The sequence below is a fragment of the Lupinus angustifolius genome, chromosome LG02 (assembly GCF_001865875.1).
Source record: "Lupinus angustifolius cultivar Tanjil chromosome LG02, LupAngTanjil_v1.0, whole genome shotgun sequence".
Lineage (NCBI taxonomy): Eukaryota > Viridiplantae > Streptophyta > Magnoliopsida > Fabales > Fabaceae > Lupinus > Lupinus angustifolius.
The window spans coordinates 2,102,518-2,122,494 of record NC_032010.1 but is presented as its reverse complement, the minus strand read 5'-3'; the positions used below and the strand labels follow the sequence as shown (position 1 = coordinate 2,122,494).

The window sequence follows — 19,977 nt, the reverse complement described above, 5'->3', positions numbered from 1 at the left end:
TATTGTTCTTTTTCTTCGCTCCTATTTTTTTATTAATTTTTAATTCAGTTTTCAATATAGATTAAATGAAGTTATTTTTATTAAATTGTATTCCATTTTTATCTTTGTATCGATTTCTTAAAATCTATGTATAATTTTAAACATCAAAAAAATTTAGAACAAATGGATAATAAAATAATGTCATTTTAACATTTCAAAATACTTAATCCACTTGAAATTATCTAATTTTTTTAATATAAGGTATAGAAAAGAGTAATAGTAAATGAGAAGTTTTACTTTTCATATTATTGGCTTCCATTCACTTCTTATAACTACACAAGTTAATTAGCACATTATATTAATTAAGGAATTTAAATTGATGACCTAAAATAAACCTAAAGCATTTTTCATGTGTGAGATTTTTTTAAGAAACATAAAACATTTTAAGTTGATGACTTTACGAATTTTTACATTACTTCGATTAATAGTTAAATTGTACCCTTTCCATCGCTTAAAAGTACTATACTATTCCCATTTTTGTTAAATGGCCAAACAATGCTATTAAAGTCCCATACATAAAGAAACATAAATTAATATTTGTTAAAAATTGTAAAAACAATTAATTAGGAATAGTTTGTATTTATTATTAATTTAATCAAGGTGATAATGATAAAAATAAATTTATAAAAAAATTATTAAAATTTCATATTATAAATAATTTAAGTCAAGATAAATTTTCTAAAAAATAGTTATAGTAATCTTTTCAATTTCCCCCAATTATATTCTTATTTGTCACCTCTCTTTCTCACTTCATATCAAATATACCAAATTTTACATTATTTAATGGTTTTAATCTATATACAATCATAAGCATTAGAAAGTATGAAATGGATGCAATAAATACTTAACTTGTGCTATAGAATTACATAGAATCACAGTGAACTATCATTATCAATATAAAAATTTATATACAATTAATAAATTTTTATAATTATTAGTATTACTTTTTTGAATAATCAACTTGAAAATAAATAACTCACACTGTATATAATTCATTACAATATCAGTGTAAAGATAATTTATTAGTATTACCATTTATTAGAATGATTGATGGACACTCTATATAAACTATTACAATGTGAGTGTATATGTATTTTTTTTTCTTTTGACATTCATTAAAAAAAAAGATATACCCTTTGAAAAATGTTATTGTTTCAAGCTTCAAGGCCAATTAATGAAGGATTTGTGAACCATTTATACTCTTGGGAAAATGATCTAAAGCTAGCTAATCAAATTTTCCCAGTTTCAGTGAAGAGTTAAGTCTCTGCATGGCTCTTGTTCATATAGCATAGGGTCTTATTCTAAGTAGGAGAGGACATTGTATTTTGAAGTTTGAACTTGACAAAATTTCAAAATAAAGGTTTTCTTTTATTATACTCCATCTCTACATCAATTACCTATCATCAATCTTATCTTACCCTCATCAGAAATTTGTTTCTAATTCTGAAAAAACGTTATATACACATATAGGCCTTGCTTTTGCTATCATCTAAAGACACCTAATACTTTTTTTTATATGCATAGCTAAAGATTATTGTCGTGTATATTTTTTGGACTAATGATTGCATTAAATTTGTCACTATATAGACACCAAAAGAATCTAAAATCTATGTAATGAAAGTTTAAAAATTCATACACATTCAATACGTGTATAATCTATCATGCATTTGTATTACTTTTATTTAAGACTCTACGATAATTGAAAATCAATGATGAATAATATAATGATAGTATAAAAAAATCTTACATTATCAATGCATAGATCATTTTCTCATACCAAAATTGGATTAAACTCTTTTGTTCTCTTTTTTCTTTATTTGTGCAATTAAATGCTGCTTATCAGCCATATATTCGTTTATTCGGCATTACGTAATGCATTACTTCCCTTATCTTCCAAAAACTTGGATTCATTTTCAAGAAGAAGTAATGTAGACAAGTATAATAATCGTGAGAAAGAATATTAACCAAAATGTATAGAACTATAGATAGAGTAAAAGAGATGAGAAGATTTAAGAATATTTCACATGTATCTTCCACTTAAAATAAACAAGTGTTTCTTACCCTCAATTATAAATGTTTATGTTATATAAGGGTCAATGTTTTTAGAGTAAAGACTTTAATTAGTCCCTGAAAACAATGTGCCATTTCTGGTCCACACAAAATATAAATTAAATTTTTATGTTTTTGTCATATTTCTCATGGAAAATTAAGTTCTTTTTGCCAAGTTTATATAGGTTGATGTTCACTAATTAAAGTTAGGTATTCCTTCATAAACTCTTAAATTTGAGTGTGTGTTTGGTTTTGTGGTTGAAAATTGAGTTGGGGTATTAGACATGTGTTTCTTGTGAAGTGGTTGTGATGAGTAGCTTCTTTATTAACATATGTTAAGAAAATTGCAATGTGGTTCCAAACACATAAAAATTTGTTTAAGTTATCAATTTAACATAGTATAATTAGTCCCTAAAAAATGCAACACCTATGAACTTGGTTCATGATAAAATGGGTACGAAGTAAGAGGACTTATGTGTTTCATATTTATAATTTTGAGGTACTAAATTGTTAAGAAAAAAATCTATGAATAAAAAGCATCCCATATATAAACTTACATTAAAAAAGGACCTATTTCTATATGTAAGTGGTATTAGATATGGGCTAACATCCTACTATTTCATAATTTTTTGTTGGTCTAAAAACATTTTTTATAGTTATTTAATTTAAAGATCTAATATCTTAATTTTTTACCGATCATACATCTGAAATGTCACATATTATAATACTGGTACTATATATTTTTCCATCATAATTAAAACATGGATCTCTGCATATCAATTAATAGCATCTTCAGCTACAAGTGTTATTAAAACCTGCATTCTATGTAATGTGGCTATTATGTATATTTATTTTTTAATCTTTATCATTCGAATAAAAATTTAATAATTCTATTCTCATTTATCATAACAATAATTTTTCTCAGTTGAATATTTTTATATATATATATATATATATATATATATATTTAGATGATTGAAGTGGGTCTCGGGTCTAGCTAGAGAAATCCAAAAGATTATAAGAGTTAAGGTTCATTTATTCAACTCCAATAAATTCGAACTTAAATTTGAGTTTGAGGTTTCAAGTTTGATATTTTCTTTATATTATTAATGATATTTTCTCGCTTTATGTATAAAGAATTTATTTCTTTTAAGATGTGAGTCTCCTCTCAATAAATATTAGTTACAAAAATCAAATTTTTAACCTTTTAATCTTTCTGATGATCTAATAGAGTTTTGTATCACTAAATCAACATCTTATTAATTATTTGTTTAATAATGTGGGTGAAAATTATCAAATTGCCATCCTAAGTGGAAGCAATAATGAAGAGTGATGAGTTACAGAACAACATTAGCTGTAATAATAACATATCACACAATACAAAAAAAAGCAATAAATGAGGAATCGAGAAGAGAAAATAAATGCTTAAAATAAATGTAGAATAGGGTAGACAATAGGATACAGAAGATGACCAACAGAAAATGTTGAAGAACAGACATGCAACCACTATCTGTTTCTGCAATGTCTTCCTATGTTGTAATTTGTAACACCAATTGTTTCAATTCACAATATCAGTTTTGCAGCATTGCATGCATCCACCATTTACCAATCATGGTTTTCTTTATTACCACACACACAGAATATATAACAAACTATGGGTTATACACTTATATTATCTTAAGATATGAAGAAGATTCATAGTGGTTTTCTTTATTATTATGTTTATCAATTTGTTCATATTAAAAACTTTAATTATCTCTGCTTTTTTACTATTTTCGATAACACTATTAATTAATAAACAATATTAAATAAGGGTAAGATTTGGATTCCACATATATATATATATAGCTTAAATTAAAAATATCTCAAGTGAATTTATATGATTCCTCACACAAATTTCTAGATGCATGTATAGTTATTGACATTTGATATAGAGTGCAAAAATAATACGCCGTGCCCACACGGTCCATTTACCAAATAAATGTCTAATTGTAATGTTTAGCCAATCAATATAGAGTTGGTATAGACCAGGACCAAGCTAAATATAAATGAATGTCTCTAATTTATTAAAAACTTGTATAATTTAACATCAAATTCAAATAAAAATATTGTTGGACATTTTAAGTATGAATGAATGAATAAGTTTCATATAAAAATAAATAAGTTAAAGAGTATATAAATAGGTGAATTCATAGACCTAAGTTAATATATATTTATAATGGATGAGTTAAAATTATAGGAAGCTAAGAAATGGAAAAAAAATCGTTTTGGGTCTTATCAAAATAGAGAAAAAGATGTATATACTAATAGTGTAAGAGTTTTTTACACTATCATTTCATTATCTATCATTCATTCTCAATTATGTTTGTTTTTTCACAAAAAATAATCCAAATAAAGGGTGAATAATGCATTGATTGTGCATGATTCTTTATACTGTCAGCGCATCAATATTACACTCATCAAAATAAGCACCACTATACTAGGCACAACATTAATAATATTTTCACCCTAGCTATCATCATGGTCACTACAACTTCCTTCCTTTTGCTTGTCTTATTTATTTTTCAGAAGATAAAAAAATTCTTAAAATGTTCTTTTGACTATCCCATTTTTCTTCAACCAAAATATACTTTTAAATATTATCAAAGGTTACCACACCAACAAGAGTGTAATTAATCAAAGACACACATAAGATTTCACTAGAATCATGTAAAGTATTAAGTAGGCAATGGACCATAATCTCATCATCAAATTTAATACACTTGCTAAATAACTAATCAAAACAACATTGAAATTCATTCAAGTATCAACAACTTATCAACATTCACTGTTTAATCACTTTATTAAAAAAAATCGATAACTCATTTTTTAATTAATTTTTTTAATAACGTGAATGTTTCCTATTGATGATAAATATAGTAACATAAAATAATAAATATAGAAGATTTATGATATGAAATTTATACTTTCTTCTAACTCATAAAATAAGTACCGAATGATAATAGTGCATGGAGAACCTTTAATGTTGAACCACTCAATAACTTTTCTGTTGCTTGAATTGAAATGGGACTAATCCAGATCATGATAAGTCGGGTCAAAATCAATTTAATAGTTTTAATGAATTTTATACACTGTTATTGTATTAAATATCATTCATTTTTAATTATTATTGATTCTTCAAAATGAATAATAGATAATGCATTGTTTGTTTACGAAAATTTAAGATGATTTACACTATTTGATAAACCACAATATCATTATCACTAATTCTAATATTTTAAGGGCCTGGCCCAAATAAAAAGTACTAGTTGTAATTTAAAAAAATATAGCTATATGAAATTTGTATAAGTAACAAATATGAATAAGATTGAGGACTTACAATAAATTGCATTTGAAAAATAAAAATGAGTGTAGATTGTTTATCGAAATAATTTAATTACATCATATTTTTGTAATAAATTTTGAATAAAAGAGTATTTCTCTCTTACATATCGTGACAACTTATGATATATATTGTCTTCAAATTTGATTATGACTACTTTTTATCAACCTAGGCAAGACTCCTTATTTTATTTTATTGTACATCAACCATATGAAAATAATAGAATGAAAATTATAACTTACCAAAATTGTGAACAAAATTATTTTTAGAATAATAATAATTAATAAAACAACTAATTTAATAAATAACTGGAAAAAAGTAAGAGCCCGCTTATCACGCAATGGGGAATTTTTTATAAGGAATGTAGAAGGGAAATTATTTGTATGGATAAAATAATTGGACCCAATGAGTTCGGAAAAGTTACGTGTATAGTATAGTCAAACTTACACATTTAGTATATGTTTCAAAATATTTACAGAACTAGTGTAATTTTTAGGGAACTTGTGAATGGGATCCACGACTTTGGAGAAGTCGTGGACCAGGAATGCGACTTCCCTGACATATTCTCTCCCCTTCATGGAAGTCGTGTACCCTAAACACGATACGGTATAGCTTTGTGGTTCTTGGTTTTCATGGTAATTTAAAGGTTTATAGTTCAATACTCATCCATTGCTTTTTTTTTTATTTTTTTATAACTTTGACATATATTATTTGTACAAAGACTCTAATACATCATGGGTACGTGTTGAACCATAGACCTCTAGGTTGCCATATAATCCAAGAACCACTAAGCTAAAACATATTTTTGTTATTTATATATAATGGAAGTCGTGTTTAGGTTACACGATTTCTAAAAAAAGTGAAAGTCGTGGATGGGAAACACGACTTCCATGGAGGAGAGAGAATGTGTCAAGGAAGTCGCATTTCTGGTTCATGACTTCCCCAAAGTCGTGGATATTATCCACGAGTTCTCTAAAAAATACACTACATCCGTAAATATTTTGAAACATATACCAAATATGTGATAGTGTAATTTGATTACACTATCCACGTAATTTTTCAAATGAGTTCTAACCTACACACCGACTGAACCACTTATTCCATTCATCTTTCACTATGTCTCTCCAATTAAAAAATATAACTTAATTAAAAATAAAAATCATAATAATAAAAATTAATATTTTTATATTATTTTATGAAATTTGATTGACCATGGATATATCAACAAAATTGTTTTTAGGATCTTTGTTGCCTAGAAATCTTCGGCTTGGAATGGAAGTCACATACTCTAAAACTATACCTTCAACCATATCTTATCTAATCAAATTTGACACATAGTAAAAAAATTATATAAAACTTTAACTTAGTTTTTCGGTACTTATTTTTTTAATAAATATCATTTTGATTGAATAAGCCAGGGTTAGGGAAAAGATTTTGGGACATTTGTGGTGACCACATTTTTTTCCTTTATAGGTTGTGCCCGTGGGGATGTTAGGTAAACCTTTCTGGCATATACGTGTAATATCACTATTCAGATATTGTGAGTGAGATATCTATAGAAAGATAATTATAATTAAATATGAATCATGATGCTATGAAAAATTCGTAAACAATTAGTTTATGCATCATTTTCACATATTCGTAACAGTGAGCATGGGATGTTATAATATTGTTATCTTTAACTGTTTTTCTCAATAAGTGTTGTTCACGGAAATTGAATTCATGACCTTTTAACAATGAATTTAATATATATACACTGACAGTGTAAGTATTTTTTATATTGTAAGCAAATTATTCACCATTAATTTATTAGTCACTTATTGACTCCCATATAAAAGTGATAGAAATTAACAATGAATGATATGCCAACAGTGTAAAAAACTTTACTGAAAAATTTTAAACTCTTTAATATTACTAGACTAATGCTTTACTAATGTATTTATGCATTAAAACGAAAGTTCTCATGCCCATTAAAGTCTCTAATTTATTTGAATTATTAGAAAATGGAAGTGCATTGATCGCATTTGAGAAAGTATGATATATCATACAAGCTTTATAATTAAATTTGCTGTACACCATAAGTATATAAATATGATTGTTTAATTTTAAGAATTATCACTTGTTGAATAAAACAACTTTATAATTATATATTGTTTTATAAAAAATAAAATAAACAAATGTGTGATGCATGGTACTTATGAACAGACAAGTCACATGAGCTTTTAATAGAATGGGTCAGAGCTAATTAATCCCCACCCATATGCAATTCATCAAATTTCAGTAATATTATTAATTAATAACGGGATATATATTATCAATTATTACAAATTTTATGGAGGGATAGTATATCATTTACTAATTTGTATTTCTGGCACTCCGTACATGTCGACTTATATTCCATACCTATCGACTCACACTTTTATTTTGTCTGATATATAGTATATAAATATAAGAAATACAATATATAAGCTAAATAAAAAATATAGATTTAAGAAAATAAAAATCATTATATAGGTAAGAAAGAGAGAAGATAAAAATAAGAGAAAATATGGAAGAATAATGATTTATTCATGAAAAATGAAAGTATTATTTGGAAGTTTTTATTAGTTATTAAAGAAAGAAGTTAAAAGGAATAAAGATGAAATATAAAATTTATGTCATGTGTAATAGTTATAATTTATTTTAGCGTTATCAATACTAGTGTATTAATACACTTTATGCCTACCGATCAACATTGCATGATAATACGTATTTACATATTTCATTTAGAATTAGAATGCACTTGTTGTATTTGATATAGTTTATATTATAATTTTTTTGTTTATTATAATACTCAATTTTACGTGAGAGATATGATTAATTAATGTGTTAATTGTATTTACCTAGGATTATATAATTTTTTTGTAAAAATTAAATAATGTTAAGAGTATAATAGAAAGTGAAAATTATACCATGATAAAAGTTATACAATATTTTTCTTTTATATATAATATAGAAAATATAAAAGTCTATATATATTCACAATGTGAATTTTGATAGAGGAGTTAGTAAACATCCATCACATGATAACATGTAATTTAATGTCATTGTCTTTCTGTTACGGCACATGTACATAATATTGAATAATGAAAGTTATATTATTTATTATTCATTTTCAATCGTTATTAACATTAGATGAATCTAAGTTGATATTGAATGTAGTTTAGTAGAATAAACGCAAATACTTATACTAGTACTAGACTACTAGTAGCAGCAGAAGCAGAAAGGTTTGATTGGAAAGTGGCACCGACAATAACCCAATGGGTCACTCTCAAAGTCTTACATTTCTATTGTTATTATTATTTACTATCTCTTCTTCTTCTTCAGCTATAGGTTTGAATAATCCCAATAAGGGTGCAGTGTTATTCGTGTTCGGTGATTCTAACTCGGACACGGGTGGACTCGCTTCCGGACTCGGTTTCCCAATTAATTTCCCCAATGGCCGCACCTTTTTTCACAGATCCACTGGTCGTTTGTCTGATGGAAGACTTATCATTGACCTGCTCTGTAAGTCAACCCTTCAACTTATCCATTCACACTTTTACCAGTGTCGTAGTTACTGTAATTGTGGTCATTGCTCTACAGCTTGAGTTTTCTGTGATTAAAAAAATGTTTTTGAATGTGATGTGGTCCGATGTTTATCATTATTCTCGGTGTCAAACTGTAATTGCGGTTGCTATAAACACTCAAACTGTAATATTATGGCTGCATCATCTGATTTAGTCAGTCATTTGAAACAATGCATCCTAGGATAATAACATATAGCGGACCAATGCATGATGTTCTCACCTTATGAATCCGAGGAGGGTAGATGTACATAGTCTTACCCCACAAGTCAAAAGTGCAGAGTTTGTTACCAGGATTTGAACGTGTGAACTCTTAGTAAGTAGCAACGTTATAGACTTATAGTTGGGCCGAGGCTCACCATCTCATTTTAATGTATACAATAGTAGTACTTTTGGTGCGTAGGAGGGTGAGTCACGACCAAATGGTAATGTTGCCTCTTTGTGATCTAGAGGTCGAGATTTTAAATCGTGGAAACAACATCTCTGCATGGAGGGGGTAAGACTATGTGCACATACTCTCATCTTACTCCATTGAGTGAGAGTTTCGTGCAATGGACTGTTATTTTTACCGTATATAGAAAAATTAACTTTTACTGATTAATGGAGGTAAAAGAATACTGCCATTGAAAACTGTAGTGATAGGGAATTGGGATGCATAGATGTTAGTTTCATTTTGCATAAGCCAAATATGCTTAAATTTCAATCTTGAAATTAATTTTCTTCCATCATTTGCAGGCCAAAGTTTGAACATAAGTTTTTTGATCCCATACTTGGATCCATTGTCTGGAACAACATTCACAAATGGAGCAAACTTTGCAGTGGTTGGGTCCTCTACCCTACCCAAATATGTTCCTTTCTCTTTAAATATACAGGTCATGCAGTTTCTGCATTTCAAAGCTCGTACCCTTGAACTTGTAGCAGCAGGTATATTTCCCTCGCCTTTTTATTGCATTAGCTTAGAGGAAAATAAACAAGATAAAATAATTGGTCTGAACTGTCTTTGTGGCTTGTTTTAAATATTTGGCTCCTTCACTCTTTTAATCTGAATATTATGCATGTTCGATACCGAATTTTAGACACTAAGAATTTGTTTGCGAGTTGGTTTTTGGAGAGGAAAATGAAAGGCTTGAGAGTATCTTACAAAAATAGACTCGTAAATAGACCCTAAGTATAAAGATTCAATCTATCATACTCTTGAGTGTAAGCTAGGTATCTATGATCTAGTGTGACATAGATACTCTATTTGTTTCTGATCATTGAAGTGGCAATACAATTAAGGAAAGGTTTTTGTTAACCTTGGCACTTAGGGGTGAAGATAAGAAACCAAAAACGAATTAGAACACCATATACACCTATTATTGAGGGAGTTTTATCTTGACATTTATACTTCATTGAGTTATGACCCCTATTAATGTAACCAAAATTAGTTTTTTTGGGGTCAAAGAATCAAAGACTATGGTAATTTTGCTTCAACTTGAGGTATTACATTATTGCCACCAGATTGGACTTGTTATGCTAACAAAACTATTTATGTATTAACTGAATTTTAAGAGTGAACTGATTCCAAACTTGTAGGTTCAAGAAATTTGATCAGTGATGAAGGCTTCAGAAATGCACTCTACTTGATTGATATTGGGCAAAATGACATTGCTGATTCATTTGCCAAAAATATGTCATACGCTCAAGTCATCAAGAGGATCCCATCTGTTATCACTGAAATTGAGAATGCTCTAAAGGTTAGTCAGTATAGTGTTTTTAAAATTGTGGAGTAAACTTGCTTTGTTACCTCTAAAACTGGCTGATTTTGTTTGTTAGTAATGGTGATTTGTGTCACTAGAAAAGGCTTAATTTTATCATAAAAGTGATCCGAATTCTCTTGCTCATCGTATGTGACCATAAAATAGAACTTTTCCTTCTCTACTAACTTTCTCCATTGTATTAGTATTATTTTTACACTGGCATATGTTTCTGTGTTTGAAGTTTGTGCTTTGAAATTCTTACCAGAATTCATAGATTACACACAAGAAAGAGATAAGAAATGTGTACATAGCTACTGAATATTCTTCCCAAAATCAAAATGAGAATGTATAAGTTTCATGGTTTCTTCTATACATCTGATTGGGATAGGTTGATTCCAATCACAATAGTAGAAGTTTACTGTATATATATACCTTGAATTTATTTTCGTTACTCAAGGTGCTGCAACTGCATCTCCAATTATATAAATGGTGATATTGCAGTTTTTTCAGCTAAGTAGAACTGTGTGTTCTACGATATATATTTATATCATGTTATCCCGCAACTTACTTAAATATATGGTTCAGATCAATAACACGCAAATTTGTCCAAAAACTCTTATCATGGTATTATTTCTTTCATTGGCTTATTTATCCGTAATGGAGTATGATGCTTGGTTCATCTATGTGGATGCAGAGTTTGTATAATCAAGGTGCCAGGAAGTTTTGGGTTCACAATACTGGACCCTTGGGTTGTCTTCCCAAAATACTTTCTCTTACCCAAAAGAAGGATCTGGATTCATTTGGATGTCTATCTAGTTATAACTCTGCTGCAAGATTATTTAATGGAGCGCTGCAACATTTGACTCAGAAACTAAGAAATCAATTGAATGGTGCAACCATAGTCTATGTTGATATTTATGCCATTAAGTATGATATTATCACAAATGCCGCAAAATATGGTAAGCAGCAAGCACTTCTTCTCATTTAAGTATTAATTCAATGATTCAATTAGAGGAATCCCGGAATTCGGTCCTCCAAAAAGTATAGTGTTGCATGTTAAGTCCTTGAGAATTTTTGTCATCAATTAAATCCTTGAAAGATGCAAAACAATGTTGAATGAAGGACTTAATTGGTGACTCAAATTCTTTTAAGAACCAATGTGGCATTGTTTTAATTTTTCAAGTAATTAGTGACAAAATATAATTGGCAACATTATAATTTTGGAGTATTGAATGGAGAGTTTAATCTTGTTATTTCACTCAATTGTTATGCTAACCTGAATAAAGTTTTCCTGACTTTCAATCATAGTACATGATTTGCAGTATGGTTTCGGTGTGCATCAGTTCTCTGTGTTTCATCACTTTGTGTATTAGACTATTAGTATTACAAGAGTTCTTTTATAAGTAACCCAATACGTGATATCGGTACGCTGAACCCGTTACACGGTACTAAGCTAAATAATGGAACCATGTAACTATATTTTCAATCCACACATTATGATTGCATTATAACTGCCTTTCTTCTGGAAAACATTGTTAACTCTTATCGTTATCATGATTGGGGTGAAGTTTTTAAATGCATTATTGCTTAGGTTTCTGCCGACCCTATCTAATCAGACTAAGCCTTGGTTGTTGTTGTTATTGTATTGCTTAGGTTTCTCGAATCCGTTGATCGTATGCTGTGGGTTTGGAGGGCCTCCCTACAATTTTGATGCAAGAGTGCCATGTGGTCAACCTGGTAACCAGGTTTGTGATGAAGGATCTAAATATGTGAGTTGGGATGGAACTCATCTTACTGAGGCTGCAAATACATTGATAGCTTCTAGGATACTTTCCTCTGCTTATTCCATACCAAAATTACCTTTTGATTTCTTTACCCACCACTGATTTTCATGTTTTGTCTAAGTTTATGAGTGTGCATGCAATGCAGTGAATCTAAGTTGGTTCATTAATCTGTAGTTCTTCAAAGACCAAAGAACAAAGTTTGTCATTTGGTTAGGATGAAGAAATCAGGGTCATGCAATGGCACATGTTGCAGAGGGATGTGTATGATGTATTATTATGTTAACATTTGACTAATGATGAATGTTTTTTTAGAAATTTAGGATTATAAAGATTGATCGAACACAAATATTAGTCAGTCCAAACAACTTATTATATAGGCAGAAATTTTTACGAACGATAAATTTAAATAAAATAAAACTTAGATAAGATTCAAACATATTTTCTTGGCTATGCTGATCAAGATCATTATTAATAAATGAAAACAATGATTTATAGATAAAATGTTAATAGGTGGTAAGGTAAAAAAGGATTTTGCAAAATAATTGATTTTTGATTTTTTGGGATTTATTTATTTTTAATATAGCTCTTTTATAATTGAGGTGATACATGATTGTATTCTTAATGTTCCCAAATAAATGAATAATTGGAACTAGGTTAGAGAAAGCTTTAGGTTCTTCAGGATTACATCATAAAATTGTGTCCCAAGAGTACAACCAAAGGAAACAATCAAAATCTAATAATGGGCACACACACCTATAAGGTTAAGATTGTTGTGCTCTTTGATTCTCTCACCAAGTAAAGTAAATTATTTAATAGCCTTAAGACTCTCATTACCTCCTCCTTTGATCTCAAATACACAAATACTACTTATAGAATATATAAAGTTGAAGAGCTTTTTATAGAAGACATTAATGGTAGTAACTCTCGTAACCGCATACATATGTTGTCTGAGCGTGATTCCATGTGTTATGAGCCAGGAAGTTTTGGGTTCACAATACTGGACCCTTGGGTTGTCTTCCCAAAATACTTTCTCTTACCCAAAAGAAGGATCTGGATTCATTTGGATGTCTATCTAGTTATAACTCTGCTGCAAGATTATTTAATGGAGCGCTGCAACATTTGACTCAGAAACTAAGAAATCAATTGAATGGTGCAACCATAGTCTATGTTGATATTTATGCCATTAAGTATGATATTATCACAAATGCCGCAAAATATGGTAAGCAGCAAGCACTTCTTCTCATTTAAGTATTAATTCAATGATTCAATTAGAGGAATCCCGGAATTCGGTCCTCCAAAAAGTATAGTGTTGCATGTTAAGTCCTTGAGAATTTTTGTCATCAATTAAATCCTTGAAAGATGCAAAACAATGTTGAATGAAGGACTTAATTGGTGACTCAAATTCTTTTAAGAACCAATGTGGCATTGTTTTAATTTTTCAAGTAATTAGTGACAAAATATAATTGGCAACATTATAATTTTGGAGTATTGAATGGAGAGTTTAATCTTGTTATTTCACTCAATTGTTATGCTAACCTGAATAAAGTTTTCCTGACTTTCAATCATAGTACATGATTTGCAGTATGGTTTCGGTGTGCATCAGTTCTCTGTGTTTCATCACTTTGTGTATTAGACTATTAGTATTACAAGAGTTCTTTTATAAGTAACCCAATACGTGATATCGGTACGCTGAACCCGTTACACGGTACTAAGCTAAATAATGGAACCATGTAACTATATTTTCAATCCACACATTATGATTGCATTATAACTGCCTTTCTTCTGGAAAACATTGTTAACTCTTATCGTTATCATGATTGGGGTGAAGTTTTTAAATGCATTATTGCTTAGGTTTCTGCCGACCCTATCTAATCAGACTAAGCCTTGGTTGTTGTTGTTATTGTATTGCTTAGGTTTCTCGAATCCGTTGATCGTATGCTGTGGGTTTGGAGGGCCTCCCTACAATTTTGATGCAAGAGTGCCATGTGGTCAACCTGGTAACCAGGTTTGTGATGAAGGATCTAAATATGTGAGTTGGGATGGAACTCATCTTACTGAGGCTGCAAATACATTGATAGCTTCTAGGATACTTTCCTCTGCTTATTCCATACCAAAATTACCTTTTGATTTCTTTACCCACCACTGATTTTCATGTTTTGTCTAAGTTTATGAGTGTGCATGCAATGCAGTGAATCTAAGTTGGTTCATTAATCTGTAGTTCTTCAAAGACCAAAGAACAAAGTTTGTCATTTGGTTAGGATGAAGAAATCAGGGTCATGCAATGGCACATGTTGCAGAGGGATGTGTATGATGTATTATTATGTTAACATTTGACTAATGATGAATGTTTTTTTAGAAATTTAGGATTATAAAGATTGATCGAACACAAATATTAGTCAGTCCAAACAACTTATTATATAGGCAGAAATTTTTACGAACGATAAATTTAAATAAAATAAAACTTAGATAAGATTCAAACATATTTTCTTGGCTATGCTGATCAAGATCATTATTAATAAATGAAAACAATGATTTATAGATAAAATGTTAATAGGTGGTAAGGTAAAAAAGGATTTTGCAAAATAATTGATTTTTGATTTTTTGGGATTTATTTATTTTTAATATAGCTCTTTTATAATTGAGGTGATACATGATTGTATTCTTAATGTTCCCAAATAAATGAATAATTGGAACTAGGTTAGAGAAAGCTTTAGGTTCTTCAGGATTACATCATAAAATTGTGTCCCAAGAGTACAACCAAAGGAAACAATCAAAATCTAATAATGGGCACACACACCTATAAGGTTAAGATTGTTGTGCTCTTTGATTCTCTCACCAAGTAAAGTAAATTATTTAATAGCCTTAAGACTCTCATTACCTCCTCCTTTGATCTCAAATACACAAATACTACTTATAGAATATATAAAGTTGAAGAGCTTTTTATAGAAGACATTAATGGTAGTAACTCTCGTAACCGCATACATATGTTGTCTGAGCGTGATTCCATGTGTTATGAGTTTGTGATTGGTTGAAAAATATATATTTAAATTAAAATTTAATTTTAAGTATTTTTATCACAAATCATAACTTATGGCACATGGAATGACACTCACACATTTGATGTTACAAAATGCATTCTATAGGTATTGGTTTGTTTATTTTCTTGTAACATGCTATCTTATTCTCATGGTTTATGGGTTAAGCATAAGTTCGATACTGCAAAAAAGTTAGCATAAGTATGTGCTCAGGATTCATGAATAATTTCAATTATCATATGCAAGGTAACATTTCTTTTTACTTAACAAAGCCATTTTCACTCTACTTTCAAAATGAGCACTTGATTCTAAGTGTAACATTTTGTGTGTGGGTATGGAATCTCTATGTGATTATGTGAAAGAGTACTTTTTACCTATATAAGTTTATTTGACAATAATCAAGCTTCACTCAGTGCTACCTAAGCTTGTATCACAGGGGAGTATATCATCATTTTATAATTGATCAGAAAAATATTTAATTATTAAATTTTGAACAAATCATAATAAATAACAAATAAGGTAACACAATTTTTTAAGACAATAAATATACTCTCATTTTAGAATTGTCTTTTTTAATGTGAACAAATCCACCTTTTCTTATATGATGTGCATTGAATCTAAAGCCAAATTTGCCTAACATTAAGCAAAAGAGTTGAGGTGGTGTGTGTGCCTTACAGAGAAACATGGCATGTGTGTCCAGTATCTGTAAATGCACATGATGGACCTGTCACATTAGACTTGAAAGTGATTTGGGAAAAGATAAAGAAATATTCAATCAAAAAGTGTGTTTGGTTCCTCGTACAGTGTGATACTATTATAGTATTATTTGGACCAAAACATCTCCAACCCCATCATTCTTAGTTGCAAAGTAACCTCTTTTATGCATTAGTATTATCATTATGTCTGTCGTTTTCTTTGGACACACACATTTCCATTTTTCACTCTATGGACTTGAGTTTTTCTTATTGTCATTTTGCAATTTCTTCTATCACAAGTATATAAATATTCATTTTAATTGTTCATATTTTTTTAATTTTATTAATTTGGTTTGTTAAAAATTGTAAAACTCAAACTAGTTCTCAAAAATTTAAATATCGATTAAATTAGTACTTTTAAAGTTAAATTAGTATATATCAAGTATTATAAAACATGTTAAAATGACTAATTTAACTAACATTTAGAAATTTTGGGACTATTTTGAGTGATCAAACTGATAAAATTGAAAAACATGAGGGACTAAAATAATTATTTCTTCTATAAATCAAAGAAAATACTCATTTTAGTGCATCATATTTTTGAGCTTACAAAATTTTTGATATGGCTTTATGCCTTTATTTATTCTTGACTAAAATAATTATTTCTTCTTACCAGTTTAATATTTCAAAAAAGAAAAGACCTAAAATGGTCCCCATAATTTTAAATGTAGGTCAAATTAGTCATTTTTAGCATGTTTTACAACACTTAATAGACTAATTTGACTCCAAAAAAGACTAATTTGACCTATATTTGAAATTTGGAGACCATTTTAAGTCTTTTATTTTTTGAATAACTAAAACTGGTAAAGTCTAAAAATATGAGAGACAAAAATGAGTATTTACTCTAAATCAAATGTATTCAATGTCCTGAAAATATAAAAAAAAACATTTAATATTTTCTTTATGAGTGTAATATTGATATACCGATAGTGTAAAGAATTATGCACAATCAGTGTATCATCCACCGTTCATTTGATTACTTTTTGTGAAAAGTCAAACATAATTGAAAATAAATGGTAGATAATGGAGTGAGAGTGTAAAAATTACACTGTCGATGTATAATCTTTTTCACTTTCTTTATTTATAGTGGAGGATAAACAGTTGGGGGCTTATAAAATTTCTGATATGGCTTTATGCCTTTATTTATCATCAACACCTTCCCCATGTTTTTAAAAGCAGTGCCACACTATGAATCACAATATCAGTATATCACACTAATATTCCAACCAGGCCATTCTACATTCCAATAGCACTCTTTTAAAATGGCAAAGGAAGCTTCTATGCACCTCTTGTTCTTCTCTTTTCTCATAATCTGCTGTTCTGGTAAGTAACTAATGCTGCTATACTCAGTAATCATTTTTTTGTTCTAATGAATATTCACAGTTGAAGTCACAAGTTAACAGTTTCTCACTTTGTGCTTGTATAAATCAGTGGAACCATCTCAAACTCATGTGAAAAGTTTTTGATTCTGATGCTAAATTTTCATTCTTTGTAGGTACTCTGGTAGATTTGTCTGATCATGAAAGAGAACACACTGCATCTTCAACATCTACTTTGACCACATTCAAATCTCAGATTCAGTTTTTGTGCTTTTTCTGTTCAAAATCTAACATTTTGTCCAAAAGAGAAATCCATATGAGAAGAATTCTAGATGAAACAACAAAAACCTCAACTACCACATTTCCCCCTACAAACCCAACATCAACTACACCAATCACCACACTTCCAGATTCACCAGCCATCATAACAGTTCCATCCACAAGTCCTGTCACAGTTTCACCTCCAAATCCAGTTTCAATGCCTGGAACAGTTCCTTCTACACCACCATCAATTCCCTTAACCCCAACAAACCCAGCAAATTCTCAAGTACCTGTTACTAATCCAGGCACAGCTCCTATTACAGTTCCAGGGACACCACCAGCTGCTACTACTAACAACCCTGTGAGTTCTAACCCACCTTCATTAGGAAACACAAATGCACCAAATACTACTCCTGGGCAGGGTTGGTGTGTGGCAAAAACTGGAGTTCCACAAACTACTCTTCAATCTGCATTGGACTATTGCTGTGGAATGGACAGTGTAGCTTGTTCACAAATACAGCAAGGTGGGAGTTGTTACAATCCAAATTCTTTACAAAACCATGCTTCTGTTGCCTTTAACAGCTATTACCAGAAGAATCCAGCACCAACAAGCTGTGACTTTGGAGGGGCTGCAACCTTAGTTAACACCAATCCAAGTAAGATCTTTAATGGTTCAATATCCCAATTTGAGACACACACTCTCTTATTGTACTGCACATTACACTCTTCTTAAAGTATAGTTTAAGAACAAAAGATAGCATGAGATGTGATCCAATAAAAATAACCTTACAAAGAAGGAATGGATTCTTTCATGTTAATTTTTTAGCATATGATCAAAGGTTTTAAATCTAGGTCTGCAGCCACCACACATGCCGATATTTAAGGTTTTGGAAGTAACTGAAACTTTATCATAGCACGGTTGTGGTCACATCGGCCGCAAATGCCTGCAACTATCTGAAACGTCAAGGTTCTTGATGTTTCTGAAACTGCTACCAAACCGTTATTTAATACCTTTGATATGATCATGCACAAGAGATATATAGATACAGAAATTTTATTAGTATGCCCAGTGAAGATTTATAAAGTTTCATTTACAGATGTGTTTATCTTTATTATTCACATTCACATGAGAGAAAAGTGAAATTTGATATTAGAGGATCTATTCCCTAAGAAGAACATGTAAAAAAAGTGGTGTATCCTCTTTAAGGATTCTAATTTTCTCACCAATTTTGTATGTCATTCTTTTACACCAATCAATCAATAATGTACAAATTGACATGTGTGTATCGGTTGATCAACAATTCAACATGTCATACTTAGTTAATGCATATGAAGTGATAGGAAAAATTAGTGTGAGGATGAACAATTTTTTTCCTTTTATTACATTATGTTTCACAAAATTGAAGATACTTCTCTAAAGAATTCTTGCAATTGTGACTAGGCTCTGGATCCTGCATTTACACATCATCTTCTGCATCATCCACAACATCATCTTCAGGAACAGGCATATCCGGGTAAGTAAAATGGCAAGGTTTTCAATATTGCAAGTATTATTTGGTACCTTTTAGCCTTCAAGATATACTATTATAATAATCATGATCTCGTATAATTTACCATATTTTGCAGCTCGGGTGCCCCAGCTTCAGTTTTTGGGTCCCAGAGCCCTCCACCTGATGCAGATTTCTCACATTCAGCTGGTTTGAAACCTTTTATTGGCTGCATGGTTCTGTTGATATCATTGGTCACTGGAAAAATCAGTGTATGAGGCAACAGAGAGAGACAAGTTTTCCATGAGTCATAGGAGAAGCTCAATACTCTAGCTGTGTTGGAGTTGTATTGTAATATTACAAGCAGGTGTATAGGAATATAGGTGCAGAAAGAAAGTAGAGGAAAGTGAAGAGGAAAGTACATGATGATGACACTGTAGGTGTTAGACTTTCTTTATTTTTCAGATGTACCAAAAAACTAGAAGTGATTTTTTCCAACAATCCTTCTCTCTTTATTTTCCC

General features: G+C 29.9%; 2 protein-coding genes across 3 annotated transcripts; both read left to right on the top strand.

Moving 5' to 3' along the window:
• Positions 8,724-14,953, top strand: LOC109332072 (GDSL esterase/lipase At1g09390-like). Of its 2 annotated transcripts, XM_019566904.1 has the most exons (6): positions 8,724-9,016; positions 9,811-9,999; positions 10,651-10,811; positions 11,509-11,541; positions 13,586-13,817; positions 14,512-14,953. In XM_019566904.1, exons 1-6 carry the CDS (start codon positions 8,770-8,772, stop codon positions 14,742-14,744), a joined length of 1,095 nt encoding a protein of 364 aa, XP_019422449.1. In that variant the 5' UTR covers positions 8,724-8,769; the 3' UTR covers positions 14,745-14,953. The 2 variants fall into 2 exon arrangements, with proteins under 2 accessions (XP_019422449.1, XP_019422444.1); XM_019566899.1 differs by lacking the exons at positions 13,586-13,817; positions 14,512-14,953 and adding an exon at positions 12,468-12,909 and having other exon boundaries at positions 8,728-9,016; positions 11,509-11,773.
• LOC109332056 (nuclear pore complex protein DDB_G0274915-like) lies at positions 17,574-19,966 on the top strand. Its single transcript, XM_019566898.1, has 4 exons — positions 17,574-17,711; positions 17,884-18,624; positions 19,410-19,482; positions 19,595-19,966. Exons 1-4 carry the CDS (start codon positions 17,651-17,653, stop codon positions 19,731-19,733), a joined length of 1,014 nt encoding a protein of 337 aa, XP_019422443.1. The 5' UTR covers positions 17,574-17,650; the 3' UTR covers positions 19,734-19,966.

Bases quoted from the DNA above. Each gene is read 5' to 3' on its own strand.
- LOC109332056 (XM_019566898.1), top strand. From the start codon at position 17,651: ATGGCAAAGGAAGCTTCTATGCACCTCTTGTTCTTCTCTTTTCTCATA. The intron at 18,625-19,409 runs GTAAGATCTTTA...AATTGTGACTAG, and splicing joins CTTAGTTAACACCAATCCAA to GCTCTGGATCCTGCATTTAC. The intron at 19,483-19,594 runs GTAAGTAAAATG...CATATTTTGCAG, and splicing joins TCAGGAACAGGCATATCCGG to CTCGGGTGCCCCAGCTTCAG.
- LOC109332072 (XM_019566904.1), top strand. From the start codon at position 8,770: ATGGGTCACTCTCAAAGTCTTACATTTCTATTGTTATTATTATTTACT. The intron at 9,017-9,810 runs GTAAGTCAACCC...CATCATTTGCAG, and splicing joins ACTTATCATTGACCTGCTCT to GCCAAAGTTTGAACATAAGT. The intron at 13,818-14,511 runs GTAAGCAGCAAG...TGTATTGCTTAG, and splicing joins CACAAATGCCGCAAAATATG to GTTTCTCGAATCCGTTGATC.